Below are 16,825 nucleotides of genomic sequence, written 5' to 3' on the forward strand. Positions count from 1 at the left end.
TATATACATACAGTAAAAACTTCTAAGGGAAAGAATATGCGGGTCAGAACATCTCCATATGGTCTTACAATTAGCGGAGGTGGTTACTTCCTATGAAATGACGTACAGCACATATCTGGGTAAGATGGATGAATGGTTACAAAATGAAGTTTTTATCTGAGTGGTTGCAGTTAGTATGGACTAAAAATGTGCAACAGTGAAATACAGTGCTAACACAAACCCACTTCAGTAAAAAAATACATAATATGAACAAAATACTAAGGAACCTATCAATTTTTAATGGCCTCTACAAATCTTTACTGGGGTGGGAGTGTTTTCAAACTACATTCATTACTAACAATAGTTGAAGTTTGACCAGTTTTAACTGTAGTGGCATGATAGAGATGGCAGAAAAACCATAACACAATAGGGCTGAATTTAGAGATTTGTTGGAACTCAGTTCTTAATTAAAACTGAAGCCTTACAAATGCCCAATAATTACTCCTTAAAATAATATCATTAATGCATGACATGATGCAGTGGACGTTACAGTTAGTGCAACAAACATATGAACAATAATGTTAATATATCCATGCCCCTACACATGTACTTCGTACTGTGTACTATATAGCTATGACAGTTTAATAAGTCACGGCTGAAAAATACTAACGCGAATTCTTTACAGACGAATGTAAAAACTGATAGAAGGCGACCTCGGGGAAGATCAGTTTGGATTCCGTAGAAATGTTGGAACACGTGAGGCAATACTGACCCTACGACTTATCTTAGAAGAAAGATTAAGGAAAGGCAAATCTACATTTCTAGCATTTGTAGACTTAGAGAAAACTTTTGACAATGTTGACTGGAATACTCTCTTTCAAATTCTGGGCAGGGGTAAAATACAGGGAGTGAAAGGCTATTTACAATTTGTACAGAAAGCAGATGCCAGTTATAACAGTCGAGGGGCATGAAAGGGAAGCAGTGGTTGGGAAGAGAGTGAGACAGGATTGTAGCCTATCCTTGATGTTATTCAATCTGTATATTGAGCAAGCAATAAAGGAAATAAAAGAAAAGTTTGGAGTAGGTATTAAAATCCATGGAGAAGAAATAAAAACTTTGAGGTTCGCCGATGGCATTGTAATTCTGTCAGAGACAGCAAAGGACTTGGAAGAGCAGTTGAATGGAATGGACAGTGTCTTGAAAGGAGGGTATAAGATGAACATCAACAAAAGCAAAACGAGGATAATGGAATGTAGTTGAATTAAGTCGGGTGATGCTGAGGGAATTAGATTAGGAAATGATACACTTAAAGAAGTAAAGGTGTTTTGCTATTTGGGGAGCAAAATAACTGATGATGGTCGAAGTAGAGAAGATATAAAATGTAGACTGGCAATGGCAAGGAAAGCGTTTCTGAAGAAGAAAAATTTGTTAACATTGAGTATAAATTTAAATGTCAGGAAGTCGTTTCTGAAAGTATTTGTATGGAGTGTAGCCATGTATGGAAGTGAAATGTGGACGATAAATAGCTTAGGCAGGAGAATAGAAGCTTTTGAAATGTGGTGCTACAGAAGAATGCTGAAGATTAGATAGGTAGATCACATAACTAATGAGGAGGTGTTGAACAGAATTGGGGAGAAGAGGAGCTTGTGGCACAACTTGACTAGAAGAAGGGATCGGTTGGTACGACATGTTCTGAGACATCGGGAGATCACCAATTTAGTATTGGAGGGCAGCGTGGAGGGTAAAAATCGTAGAGGGAGACCAAGAGATGTATACACTAAGCATATTCAGAAGGATGTAGGCTGCAGTAGGTACTGGGAGATGAAGAAGCTTGCACAGGATAGAGTAGCATGGAGAGCTGCATCAAACCGGTCTCGGGACTGAAGACCACAATAACAACAATGTATATAACATATAATGTGCACATCTCTTCTTGCTCCTCCCCTCTCCCTCTCTGCGGCCATTGCCTCCCTATCTGTCAATCTCATTCTCCCATCTCTCCCCATTCATGCCCTCCCCTCTTTCTGTCCATCTTGTCTTCCTCTTAATTTGCTCATCTAATCCTCAACCCCCCCTCTCTTTCCATCACCTCCTCCCCCTCCCTCTTCATTTTTACATATCATCCTGCCCTCTCCCTCACTACCCCTACCCTCCCAGTCCTCTCCCCCTAACCAAACCCTCCTCCCCCCTCTCAACCTGCCCCCAAGGCATGCCCTTCCACAAGTGTAGCCCCAGCAAGAGAGGTTGGTAAAGTAGGCTGCCATCACTCTCAGAACACGCCTCTTGTTAAGTACAGCTTGCATGCCAAGGGCTTGGAAACACTATCCGACAGCGTGTAGGCTGCCATGCAAAGCAGCCCAATACTACTTCAATACAACACACTGGTCAACATACCTGCCGTGGAATTGAAAACAGTTTCTTGCCCCTGATGTGTAGGTTGCTCTGCAAAGCAGGTGAATACTGTTCCCACACTATTCACCTGTCATGCAGGGTAGCCTACACAGCAAGAGCTATTTCATTGAAACAGTCTTTATGTTGATCGTCTCAGGGCATGGAGTTTTTGTGTCAAATTTGGCTTACTTTGGTCCAGCGGCCTGGGAAGAGTTCTTACCCATCCATTCGGAATTTTGGCCCATTCAGGAGTAAGGAATCCAGCAATCAAGTGATTTTATAAAGAGTTAGTGTAGTGCATGCATTTTAAATTTGTCGATTTTAAGGGGGGGGGGGGGGGGGGAGGTGCTTGGTGTGTGTGTGTGTGTGTGTGTGTGTGTGTGTGTGTGTGTGTGTGTGTGTGAAACAATTATCACTGAGGACAGAAGTGGTGCAGATGAAGTACATTTTGCAGCAAGTGTCTACCATCACTATCAATAGTTTTCTTTTCTCAGAAGGAATTTTAGGTAGCATTCACAATCCACCAGGAACTGCTTTTCTAAAACACACACTCTACTATAACACAGCACATTGGAAAGAAATGTGGCATCCCAGATTTACAGATGTGAATATAGGTTATCGACTACGATAACGATGAAAACGAAAATAAGGAACTAAACGGACTTTGAACACAACTTATGATGTGCCTTGACTGACAACAAATCAAATATAAAAAAAGGTTGTTAGAAATATAGAGTAAGCAATTGTGCCATTGAATAATTAGTTCTTGGTTTAATTAAACACCAACCCAATCAAACATTTATCTTTTGAAAGTTAAAAAAGTTTTAAAAACATTTCTTTTCATATTAAAGTTTAATTAGGAACTAATGTTGGTGATGGTAGAGCAGGGTGGTGGAGTGTTTATAAGCTGGTATCTGATTTCAGTCAGGGGTAAAAAGGGTGGGCATCACTGGCCTAAAGGATGCAAATTACTCATTGTTTTCTTATTTGACTTTCCTTTGCCCATGAATGAAAGAGTTGGCAAAGCAACTGATACATAAGGGTGCACAATAACTTTGGTGTGAATTCGAATCAGCATTAATCTGGATCAAATACAGACTATTTAAAGTGTAAAAAATGGCTCTGAGCACTATGGGACTTAACATATGTGGTCATCAGTCCCCTAGAACTTAGAACTACTTAAACCAAACTAACCTAAGGACATCACACACATCCATGCCCGAGGCAGGATTCGAACCTGCGACCGCACAGGTCACGCGGTTCCAGACTGAAGTGCCTAGAACCGCACGGCCACACCGGCCAGCCCATTCTACGTGTAATCTTGCATAAGTTCCATAACATCAAGCAATTACAGGACATGATACTTTTAATTCCTTGAAACATTAGAAGCCGATATGAATGTAATGCCAACTGTGTTTGCTGTTGTATTTAGAGGTGCAGCAAATTAAAGATTGAAATATGATCTCCGAGATACTTTACACCTGACTGATTGTGGCATGTTTCCAGATGTTTCACTTGATTTGACAAAAGTCAAATGGCGTCATTGATTAGGCTGGAAACTGAATAACACCGCAAGTTAAATTTTGATTAAAGTTTACAGTAAATACACCGCAAAAAAAGAGGGACAACATTTTAAACACACATCTTTTTTCAGGAAATTACTGGAGTGAAACAAACTTTTGTTTTGGAAAATGAAATCTTTATTTAACAGAAAAGTATACATCTTCTCATCACACATGTTTGGTGTTATATTTGGCTGGTTGTTTGCTTTAATGATTCAAGGGACCAAATTACGAGGTCACCAGTCCCTCCTACCTGGAACAGGCAAGCAAATGAAACTACACACCAAAGGATGGCCTAGTGTACTAAACCCAAGGAAAGAAAATCCCAAGCTCTAACGAAGATCAACAAAACCTAGAGAAAGGAATAAGGAAATAGAAAAAGGGGAAAGGAAGAAAGGCAAGCGAGGTGCCCCATTCAGACAGCACCTGGAGGCCTCCAAAGGCAGAAAGTGTGATGGCTGACATAAACCCCCCGCCCCCTCCCCAATTACAAGAAGCACCTAACCCAACAATAACCATAAAAGACTAGCAACAAGGACATGTGAGAGCAGCACACACAAACAGAGGAAGAACACCAAGTTGTGTGTGTGTGTGTGTGTGTGTGTGTGTGTGTGTGTGTGGAGATGATGGGCGCCCAACAGCATGGTCATCAGTGCCCTTTTACTTATAAAAACAAACGAATGTGAAGATAAAAGTGTTGTACAGCATGCACTTGAAATGACCACACAGTCACTCTGTATCACAAGCACTCTCACATGCACTAAAATCAATTAGAAGGGAAGAGAGCTAATCAAGAAATTAAAACACAGAGATAACAAACCACAGAAGAACTAAAAGAAAAGCACAGGGAAATGTGACTGGCGGACCACTTACAAAAAACTAGGGTGAGCTAGCCACCCTTTGACACATTAAGAACATCTCCTTAAAATCTTCTTAAAAATGCTGGACAATTCACAAAACGAAGACCCTAACCACATCAGTTTGATCATTACATAAAATAGACGGCAGATCCACTGGCAAATCCACCACAGTCTGCTGGCTGGCAAATAAAATGCAGTCCAATAAAATGGGGCGCACCGTGATCTGCACACCACAAGCACCACACATTGAAGGGTCCTCTCATCAGAGTAAGAATCCATGTGTAATGGGGCTGTGGCCTATGAGAAGACGAGTAAAGAAGGACCTCGTACCGCCGACATGGCTGGAAGGAAGGACTCCATGGCAGAGTTATGGGCTTAATGGCATGGAGCTTGTTATTGGTCACTGCCAGCCACTCATCTTCCCATTGACACATGACTTTGTACCTCAACAATGAGGTGATAACATGCAGTGGGATAGCATACTGAAATACCAGAGGATCATGAAATGCCTCCTTGGCTGCTTGATCCACCCTTTCATTCCCTGCAATTCCAATGTGCTCAGGTACCCAGCAGAAAGACACCTACTACTCCAGTTGTAGTTGTAGGAGGACATTCTGGATTACTCTCTGGATTATTCTATCTGCTGGCTACGAACATTGGAAAGAGTAAACGGCGCTCGGAGAATCGAAGCAGATGAGAAATCTAACACAGGGAAAATGTCTCCTCTTCTCCAGTGCTCGCAAGATTGCATATAATTCTGCATCAAAGATGGTTAATTCTGGAGGCAGTCTGACCTGGAGGACACGATCTGGCAAAATGACAGAACAACCAATAGCGTTCCCCTGCCTAGACCCATCTGCTAAAACAGTTACATGGTCGTGGTACTCAGATAAAATATCAGAGAACATTGCATTACAAATGAAAGCAAGAGTGCTATCTCTCCTACACCACACCAAATCTAAAATCACACAGGGCCTCTCCAGTAACCAGGGCAGCTGGCAGTTAAAACTCTGGATTTGGGTTTGTACTGTCTCCACACCGAGTGACTCCAGCACACGCTGCACGCGGATCCCAAATGGCATCATGGCTCGTGTATGGTTGGAAGAAAGGCATCCCAGAGGTGGATGAGCAGTTGACGTTGGAGCTGCAAGGAACTTACATGCCTGACACGCCATGAGAAACTGGCGCCAGATGGTAAGTGGCGGTTCCCCCACCTCAGCACAGATGCTAGGTATGGGACTGGTCCGATAAGCACATGTGGCTAGCCAAATCCTCCCATGATGGACCGCGACAATGAGCCACATGTAAGAGGGCCTTGCTGACCCATACACCGTGCAACTGTAGTCCAGCCGTGAACACACGAAAGACCAATAAAACTGAAGGAGATGTGCCCTGTCCACTCCCCAAGACCTGTGGCTAATGCACTTGATAATGTTCAGTGCCTTCAGGGTTAAAACTGACAACCCATCTTTGCAGCCCACTCCTCTAACCCCCGCCATGTAAGTCGCAACTAACAGCTCGCCGTTGCAACACTGAAGGGGAACAGAAAACTGCAAAATCATCTACAAATAAGGAACACTGTACATGACTACTTACCACAGCTGTGATACTGTTGATGGCTCTGGCAAAAAGGGTAACACTTGAAACACTGCCCTGAGGAACACCATTCTCCCGCTCAAACTGATCATACAGCGTGTCACCAACTCCCATCCTAAAAAACTACTTAGACAGGAAAGACTGTATGAAGATGGGGAAGTGGCCACGAAAGTCCCATTGATGCAGTTGTGCGAGACTACAGTGTCTCCAAGTAGTATCATTTGCCTCCACATGAGTCCTGAACCCATTCATGTTCCACTGTAGTATGGAAGCCATGCCATTGGTGCAGTTTTAATTTACCCCCTACCTTTGAACAGGGGAGGTGAAGCACTTTAAGAGCAACAGGGAGTGGAGGGGCTGCCTGGATATGAGGTGTCTAACTCCACAATATCCTCCTCATAAGTCAGACTGGAAAGAATGACATCTGATGGCACTCAGGACAGCTCTTGACCCAAACGTCGTAAGCCTTTCTGTGCACCCTGACCCTTCGAGGATGAGGGAGAAAGAGGGCATGTATTGGGTCCAGCATCTGCACCATTGAACATGATGCCCAGCTTTATGCAAGACTCCCGTAATCTAGATGGAATTACATAAATGCTGCGTACAGCCGTATCAGAGTAGAGCGGTCCGCACCACAGATTGCATTGTTGAGGCATCAAAGAGTATTGAGGTGCACCAACATGTCCATTTTAGTTGACTAAGGTGGGGTAGCCACATCAACTGAGCTAGCATCAAAGACCCATTGCAAAAAACGACCAGAGTCCACAATGTTGAAGTACTGGCCATCAATGAATAGATTTGGATGGGAATAGACTGCACAGTGATGAGAGATATGCATAATATAGGCATTGGCAGCTAAACAATGGAAGCCATGAGTGGATGGCAGGAAATAGGCAGATCTTTTTAAACGGGTGACTCCAAAGTCTCACAACAAGACGAACGGAATACAGAGGATAGAGTGAATAGAGATACAGGAACAGGGAGGGGTGGGAGAGAAAGTGGAGATGAACATGCAGGAGAGGGGTAGGAAAAGTGGGAGGGAGGGGAGGAGTGTGTGTGTGTGTGTGTGTGTGTGTGTGTGTGTGTGTGTGTGTGTGTGTGTGTGCGTGTGTGTGAGAGAGAGAGAGAGAGAGAGAGAGAGAGAGAGAGAGAGAGAGAGAGAGAGAGAGAGAGATTGTTTTATTGCTTCACTATTATAGCTGAATACACATACCCTAATTTGTGATTTTCCATGTTCTCCTTTAAACCTCTTAGTGGATGAAACACCATCTGTATGTGTTTGCTCCTCCAGTGCTTCAAACAGAAATATTACAAACACACTAAAACAAATATTGTTCTTAGTAATGATACTTAAAATCATTCAATGCTTACAAAATGAAAAATATTGATCACAGTAATGTTGGAGCACAGTAAACCACATTTATTTATTCTATTTATTGCAATAGTGTTTCTAGTAAGGACATTTTAATTTTCAGAGGGAATAAAAATATTGAAAGTATGCACCATAAAATGTGGAACTCAGCACTGCTGGATGACCCCCTCACCACCTACTTCCCGTTTGTACCAAAACCCTAATTTTATTATCAGAACACTATTAGAAATTCACATCTCACTAATAATACACAAGACACAATAATTTAGTTGCTGCATCAGTATATGACAACTTAAATGGGCCTACTTTTTCATAATGAGCAATTAAACAACCCAGCTTGAAGGAAACGTCAGAAGATTACAGTAAAACAGCAAAAAATACTTCACGGAAAGGTTTGTTAAAAAATGACTAGATCAAGCAACACTGCCTTCTGGATTATGTAAGCCTATCTGAAACTCAGATTTTTATCACAGCATGTTAATTTCCCAGTTAAACCTCTCTCAAAAACAAGAAAGGAAATGTGGTTATGGTAAAACATACCTCACCACAGCTCAATCTCTACTACTTTATGACATTGTAACAGGTCTGAAACTACACTGCTCCAGCACACTTTGACTTATCATTTAGCACATCTCACACCTATTTTTGCACAAATTTTCACCAAGAACACTGATGGATGCTGTGTTACCATACTACTATTTTCATTAGCTCCTGAATATAACGTAAATAAATACATCATTCCATGACAATAAGAAACTGCTTACTGCTTTGACTCAGTAGTTGAAAATAGATATTAGTATTAATAATAGAGAAAAATACTTGACCCTTTGTATATAATCACTTCCTTATATCCTTTAACTTTTCAAGAAATATTAAGAACGTCTATCATATGCAGTACACTCACTTTTCCTTACTGAAAGTGCTTGCTTCCCCTGTATTAGTTACTAAATTGCTAAATTTTACTAACTGGAGCTTTTCATTATCTCTCCATACCTAAATAGTTATTATACTTGCAATAAGACTATTACTACGTCTCTACATCGAATCACAAGTTGTCACTATTCAAACTACTTTCTCTCAACCTAAAAATCTTTTAATGTGTTCCTGTAAAGAGAGAAGAAGTGTGAGTCACTTTGAAGAAAACACGTATTTGCGTATCTTAGCAATGCCAAATTTTGTCAACTATTCTGGGCAGAAGTGCCAACTTGAATGTTACCAAAAAGTCTGCCTTTATCTTCCAAACTTACAGACTTGTATTTTGTCTCCTAATGCTCACTTTGCGCATTGTATTTTACTGTACTGTACTTCACTAATACACTTTTAGGTGACCACAGTACACATATAATTTAATATGATTTGGCATATGGGTTTCAGCAAGTAATCCTTGTTGCGTGCATGTGGCAAACAATGATACAAACATTGCTCGTTAATGGTCATGGTGAAGTGAATGCAAAGGGAGGGATGTATTCAACATTTTTCACTAAGTGAGCTTAGTGCAGATGTCCTCTACAGAATGGCAACATTCCACTTCACAATAAGAAACCAGTCTGAATTACCACAAATCTGAATTTGTGGGGGTTTACTGCAGTTATTAACCTCTGCTTGTAATAATGGTGCCATCTAAATTGTGTGACACACTCCAGCCCCAAACACATGCTCCAGTACTTCTATGGCAGCAAATATCAACAATTAAGAAACACAACAGTATAATATTTCACATTAAATATAATAAACATATAATATGAAACCAAAGCTAAGTTAGTTAATAGAAATTCATACATACAAGCTGACCAAATCTTCAGCATTGCATCCCAACCTCCAGTTGCTAAAAGAACAGCATTTGGGCTCACTCCAATGCATTCCACAGACCTTTCATGTCCGCGACAAATGTGAATACATTCAACAGAATTGTTTGAGACATTCCATTCCCATATCATAGCAGTCTGATCTTGAGATGCACTACAACAATGATCAAGTACCAGCACTGACAGAATGTAAAGAATTTCACAAGATGTGTTGATGTCTTGTCATACTAACCTGACAAATGATGCTCGATTGTCATCAAGTGAAATCCATGAGAGAGCTTTTACTGGTCCTGTGTGCCCAGGTATTGTTAATTTGTGTTTTCCTTTGCTTGTCCATATGTGCAAAGTGTTGTCATAGCAACCTGAGAGAATCCTAACAGAAAGCAGACACATTTTATGATTGAGCAATCCAAACATTGAAACAGTGAGGTGGAGGTGCTTCAATGGTGAAAAGAACAGCTGAAACAACTTTTATACGTAAATCAAACAAGCTTTTCTTATACATAAAACACTGAGCCCTAAATTAACTAACACCATAAACCTAATTAGGACTGGCAATAGTACTATAATACTGTTTATGTATGTGTGAGTGTGATTTTGTGCAACTGATCTAAGGCATTTTAATCTACCAACAAATAAAGGAAATCATTATGGAAGACAAATTACTTTTCAGTGAATTCTGTGACTCAGTAAATAATTAGTTTACTTATCTTTGGGCAAAAAAGATTGTAAAAAGTTACATCAAATAGTTCAAGTAATTGACACAAGGAAGGAAGGGCACACAGAGCTGAACACTGTGTTGGCCACTAAGTCAACAGGGACTGAGCACAAGCTCAGATTGGGAAATAGATATTGGCAATAGTTCCTAAATTATTTAGGAAATTTAAAGCTGAATAGGTGGACAGGGGTCTGAACAGCAATCCTAACAAATGTGAGTCACATGTCAACCACTGCGCCACACTGCATGGATAATTCACTAATCAGGTGATTTGCACAGTGAGAAAATGCTAAGGTAGTACTCTGCAAGGTTTGGTTATGGATCATCTTATCTTCCTCATTACAAGTTAATGACAAATCTGGCAGATGGAAAGTCCCAAGCCAAAACAAGGCATCTGGAATAGACAACATTCCCTCAAAATTATTGAGATCCTTTGAAGAGATACACAAGACAAAACTTATTCTAGCTGTTATGCAAGATATAGGTGAATTATAATAATCCCAATTTGAAGGAAGGCAGTACTGAAAGCTTGAAAAGTGATACAAATTTTTATAGAAATATGGTAAGACTGGTAGAAGCCAACATCGTAAAAGGTCATTTGGTGTTCTGGAGAATTGAAGGAACCTGGGAGGCAATACTGACCCTATGAGCTATCTTACAGGAAAGACTGAAGAAAGAAGAAAGGCAAAACTCTTTGAATTCTGAAGGAAGCAGGAACAAAATATGTGGAGCACAACATTAGCTGCAACTTTTACAGAAACCAGGCTGCAGTTGTAAAAGGCAAAGGACATGAAAGAGATGCAGTAGTTGAGAAGGGAGTGAGGTTTGGTTGTAGCACATCTCCCACATTATTCAATACTTAGATTGTACTAGCACTAAAGAAAAACCAAAGAGAAATTTGGAAGGGGGATTTAAGCTCATGAAGATGAAATTAAATCTTTAACGATTGCCAATGACATTGTAGTTCTGTCCGAGGTGCCAAAGAACTTGGATGAGAATGCAAACAGAATGGTTAGTGCCTTGAGGAAAGGTTATACAATGAACATCAACAAAAATAAAACAAGGGTAACGGAATGTAGTCAAATTAAATCAGGCAATGCTGAGGGAGACCGATCAGGAAATGACACACCAAAAAATATAGAACAACTTTGTTATTTGGGCAACAAAATAACTGATGACAGACAAGGCAGAAAGTATGTAAAATGCACACTGGGAATATTAGTAATTAATGTGTTTCTAAAAATAGAGATTTATTAACAACTAATATAAATTTAACTGTCAGGAAGTCTTGTGTGGAAGTATTTATCCCAACTGTAGCCTTACAACAAGGTGAAATGGACAATACACAATACAGGCAAGAGAAGCTTTTGAAATGTGATGTTACAGAAGGTTAGAGGAATAGATCAAATAAATGATGAAGTGGTACTACGTGGAAACGGGGAAAAAAAGAGAGCATTACGGCACAACATGACAAAGAATAGAAGACACCCAGAAGCATAAAGAAACAGTAAATCTGGTTATGAAGTGACAAAAATTGACAACAGTAGATAGGTTTCAAGTGGGTGCATGTTGCAATAGTTGTGCAGAGAAGAAGAGGCTTGGACAGGATTGGCTACCTTGGAAAGCTGTAACAAATCATTCATCAGTTGGTAGGCTGAAAAAGGTGGCAGCAGGGGGTTTAAGAGACCAAACAGCAACATCATCAGCCCTGTGATCACATGGAGTTATTGATGGCTGCCAGAAATTTTATCAAAACGTTAAAGAACTGAGGGATTAAAATCAATACTGATGCTACAGCTGAGAAGTAATTAATGGAGGTAAAAGTATTTGAGTTGGTCTGGTATGCAGGTTAGAGAGCTGACAAGGGCTCCTCCAGGGCTTATCTGTGCCATTAGAAATCTCACCAGCACCTGATTCCCACTAACCCAAATAAGGGCAAAGACATTTACTGAGTTAAAATTGCCTTCCAGCTGGAAAGGGAACAGCAGTTCAACCAATGGTAATAAAATAATATGACCATGTTGAGGTTCTTAAAGTATGTCTTTCTATGTATGCAATCACAGATGCACAGGAATAAAAGGAATGAAATAGCACACACAAAAATTTGCAGAAAGAATGCATACATGCACGAGTGTTCTCGTGTCTACATGCTGCCTCGTTGCACAAGCTGTCTGCTACAGATTCTCTTTTTCGCTTGTGCTGTGTTTATTGTAATGAAAAGGTGACAGAAAAAGGAAACGCAAAAGCAATTGTAGGTAAAGAAGTATCTAAATAACAGAGGTATGAGAAATATAGACAATGTTTTGCTTGCAAATTTTAGGAGGGGGTCACAGTGAGATTTTAGATTTTCTGCCATGGAAACTGCAGCAGCAAGACTGATAATAACATATCGTTAGCTACTGACTGTAATTTATATGCTGGTATCAGTTCTAACTATTTAATTCATATTTCAAAATGAAAGCATTTCAGTGATTAATCTTGAAACTACGAAATGCTTAAGGGGGGTTCTTAGTCGTTACGTGAAGGCCAATTGACTTTCAATATATCACTTGTATTTTATTTTATAAACACAGTTGTTTATACAACTTTTAATCATGAAAGAGAATGGAGGTTGTTTTCCAGTTTCATATCTTTTGCATCATCAGTGTCCTTCCTTCATACTTCTAGTGTTTTCTTTGAGGAGCTACACATCCCCATCATTTCTTCTGTGCAAATTTCAGGCTCCTCAGCTGTTGTGCTATTGAGTTGTCATAGCATGAATCTTCGCCCACAGTTTCCATATACAATTCTTGTAAAATTCTAGCTTCATATTCTCTGTTCCCTGAAACTTACAGTAATATGATCAGAGAATTTTTATCTAACACTTGATGCCCAGAGCATTACATATCAAATTTTTATTATAATCTTTAGAAATGACACTCCATAAGAGTTTTCTTTGTCTGCAATCAGTTGTAAATGTATGTGGGCTTTCAGTCGGGTCAACGGACAATATGCACCTAAACTGTTTTCCAACCAAAGCTGAAAAGCAATGGGCTTTACATATAGCCTCCATTTCCACGAAATTACACTTGTACAAATGCATATGCATAATTTTGCTGTTAAATATGTCTGCACATGCACCATGTTGAACAGAAAAAAGAAATCAGCTGGACGTACCTATCAGGGAGGTTATGGTAAAAGGTACACCACCAAGGTGTTTATAAGAGATTAATGCCTGGGACTGGATAGGATTCGCTGTCTTAATTAAGACAGACTTTGCAATTTACTAAGGGAAGAGAGTTCACAAATACACTGCCAATATTCTCCACAAAGAACAGTGGCTTAGTAGAAAGAAAGGACTCTCCATCCATTCAGGTGCAAACCAGGAATTGAGGGGAGAAAGTGTCTGCTAGTCACTTGGTCACATGGTTTTGTGTTCCTCAAATAGTGTGGCAACAAAACAAAGTTCCTAGGGTCTATAATGAATTGTGGTCTGTCTGAAGAGATTGCCAGAACCTTGCAGCCACCAGCTGTTGTTATTGGCTTCAGTTGAGACTGGTCTGATGCAGCTCTCCATGCTACTCTATCCTGTGCCAGCTTCTTCACTCCAAGTAACTACTTCAACCTACATTCTTCTGAATTTGCTTAGTGTATTTGTCTCTTGGTGTACCTCTACGATTTTTACCCTCCACGATTCCCTCCAATACTAAATTGGTGATACCTTGGTGCCTCAGAACGTGTCCTACCAACCGGTCCCTTCTTTTAGTAAGGTTGTGCCACAATTTCCTCTTCTCCTCAGTTCTATTCAGTACCACCTCATTAGTTACATGATCCACCCATCTAATTTTCAGCATTCTTCAGTAGCACCACATTTTGAAAGCTTCTATTCTCTTCTTGTCTGAACTATTTATCATCCATGTTCACTTCCATATATGGCTACATACACTCCAGGGTATTCCAGTCAACATTGACAAAAGCTTTCTCTAAGTCTAAAAATGCTAGAAAAGTAGGTTTACCTTTCCTTAATCTATCTTCTAAGATAAGTTGTTGGGTCAGTATTGCCAGTGTTCCAACATTTCTACGGAATCCAAACTGATCTTCCCCAAGTTAAGCTTCTACCAGGTTTTCCATTCTTCTGTACAGAACTCGTGTTAGTATTTTGCAGCCATGACCTTTTAAACCGATAGTTTGGTAATTTTCACACCTGTTGACATCTGCTTTCTTTGTGATTGGACAACTGGTAACTGATGCCTAATATCTACCATGATGATACCTACGCTGAATGAGGGCTCTCCCCACAGATGCCACAAAGTTAGAGCAAAGGCGACCCGTTTAGTAAGTTCTCACATCCCAACTTAAGAACAGCAGAATATTATACAATTGCTAGAATAACAAGGTCCTTTCAAATTACTAGAAATATCAAAATTTAATCCATATTATTCGGATTCTTTCGACAAACACAAGACGATCTCAGACTCTGTCAACAAAATTTCAAGAGATTAGTCAGGTATATTTCCAGAATGTTTTGGTATAAGAACCTGTGGTCTCCTATGGCTTATTATGGAGTTACTTGGTTTGCTATCCCCAATTACATTTATTTCAGTGGAAATATGTTCACAGCAGTGAAAAAACCTGTAATATGCAATCAACAAAATTTGCAACACTAAACAAGCCTCATTTGTGAAAGTACTATGATGTTCCAGCCATTGCACGAACAGCTCAGCACTGTGTCACACACTGCTATTCCAAAGCATTCTGTGAACCTAATCACATGGTGCACATGCATCAACTCTTCACTGTAAATCTATTCATACCATTAAGTAACACAGTCAACCAGAATAAATTTTTCCTTCTGCAGTGAAATGGTGCTATGAAACTTCCTGGCTAATTAAAACTTTTTATGGAATCTGGACATGACCCTGGGATCTTTGCCTTTCGCGGGCTAACCAAGCACGCTCATGACCCTTCTTATAAGCTTTACCTCCAGTAGTACCTCATCTAATACCTTCCAAATTTCATAATCCTCCTGCAAAACTTGTGAGACTAGTGCTCCTGGAAGGTGGGAGAAGAGGTACTTAGTATGAGTAAAGCAGTGAGGACATGTAAAAGTTGTGGTTTGATAGTTCAGTCAGTAGAGCACTTGCCCGTGAAAGGCAAACATCCTAGATTTGAGCCCAAGTCCGGCATGCAGTTTTAAGATGACAGGAAGTTTAAACACTGTTAATGCACAACTAACAATGACAAGAAAATAAACTTAAGATGGAACCAAAGAACTCAGAATACAAATTGAGAGTAAAGTGGACATTACTGTTGTTAACAGCAAGTATCAAGCGTGAACGGAACACTTTTTTTTTTCCTTCCGCACAAGACAGACAGTGCATAAAATGGACATATGCACTTTTGTGCAGATATTTCCAGTGCGACTCAGGATAACATGAGTAAGAAATTACTCTATGAAAAACCACCCGGGGATCCTTTTGCCAAAATGTTCAGAAAATATCCCTGAAGAACTTTCGAAATTTTGTCTGTGGAGTTTTGGTTCTTCCTATATGATGTACTGGGCATTACAAATAATTTATAATGAAAGAAATTAACATTAAAATTTATTATCTGAATGACGAGATTTCTGGCTTATGCATAACAAAGTTAGACCTATATGTTTATGACATACCATTTATTTTTAATTTGTACAGCGGAAACCCAGTCGTCGTGTAGAAGACAGTCCTTCGGTTCTGGGGCTGGGAAGCGTTCCACATATTCTATGTCAACTGTGCCTTCACTAGATATAACTCTTTCTTCAAGATGTTCCAGAAGTGAAACACGAAGGAATTCTCCGGATAGCAAGAAATCGAACTCTACATCATGCCACTCTGACGTCCTGTTTTCTAATTCGCGAAAGATACAGAAAAATTAATTACTGTTTCATGCCATTACTAGGATATCCTAAGCATATTTTACAAACCTCTTAGCAGCTCGTTGACCAATGCGTTCAGTTCGACGCACGTTACATTGGAAGCAACAGAAAACGGCGTGTCTGGAACTGCATACCTGCACAATGTGTCATTGCGTCAGCAGCATTTACAATGGTAAATATTAGTTGATATTAACATCACAAATGCTTTTTCCTGTAAACCACCTGTACTTACTGACTTTGTTTCGTAAACAACCGCACTTGCAGCTCCGCCACAGCCATCATTTAAACCACTAACAAACCAATCCAAAGACTTTCGTTTCACAACGCAAGTTACTTCAATAATCTACGAACTTCAAAACACTTGCTAAGAAACATACCCCAGTCAAATTGTTAGCTAATGTTGCCGTCAATGATCTCTGATTGCAACGTACTCTATGGTTGCAAGCGTGCAACCATAGAGGATAAAAATTTATGGCGTGAGCATTAAGATGTCCAGAACGAGAATTCTGTACGCAATATCTGCTGCAGATCAAGTCACGTGATTTCGGGACGGCTCATTTTAGCCCTACAGCGCTTAGTATATTTTGAGTGTTATTACTTCACTGCTATACAGAGATAAGCTTCGGAAGTACAGGGAACTTAACAATTG

The 16,825-nt window shown here is 40.0% G+C and overlaps 1 protein-coding gene across 2 annotated transcripts in view; it reads right to left on the reverse strand.

Annotated features, from left to right (window-relative positions):
- The window catches only part of LOC126473227 (ribosome biogenesis protein WDR12 homolog), a 61,098-nt gene extending 44,577 nt beyond the window's left edge, over positions 1–16,521 (reverse strand). For both annotated transcript variants that reach the window (XR_007586421.1, XM_050100142.1), the window contains exons 1-6: positions 16,409–16,521; positions 16,225–16,310; positions 15,934–16,147; positions 9,798–9,938; positions 9,544–9,719; positions 7,602–7,681 (exon numbers count right to left, since the gene is read on the reverse strand). Coding sequence is in view for 1 of the 2 variants with exons in the window: in XM_050100142.1 (XP_049956099.1) it covers positions 7,602–7,681; positions 9,544–9,719; positions 9,798–9,938; positions 15,934–16,147; positions 16,225–16,310; positions 16,409–16,458 (747 nt within the window). In the remaining variant the exon portion in view is untranslated. The remainder of the gene's footprint in view (positions 1–7,601; positions 7,682–9,543; positions 9,720–9,797; positions 9,939–15,933; positions 16,148–16,224; positions 16,311–16,408) is intronic.
- Between the last annotated feature and the right edge of the window lie 304 nt (positions 16,522–16,825).

This window comes from Schistocerca serialis, chromosome 4, assembly GCF_023864345.2.
Source record: "Schistocerca serialis cubense isolate TAMUIC-IGC-003099 chromosome 4, iqSchSeri2.2, whole genome shotgun sequence".
Taxonomy (NCBI): Eukaryota; Metazoa; Arthropoda; class Insecta; order Orthoptera; family Acrididae; genus Schistocerca; species Schistocerca serialis.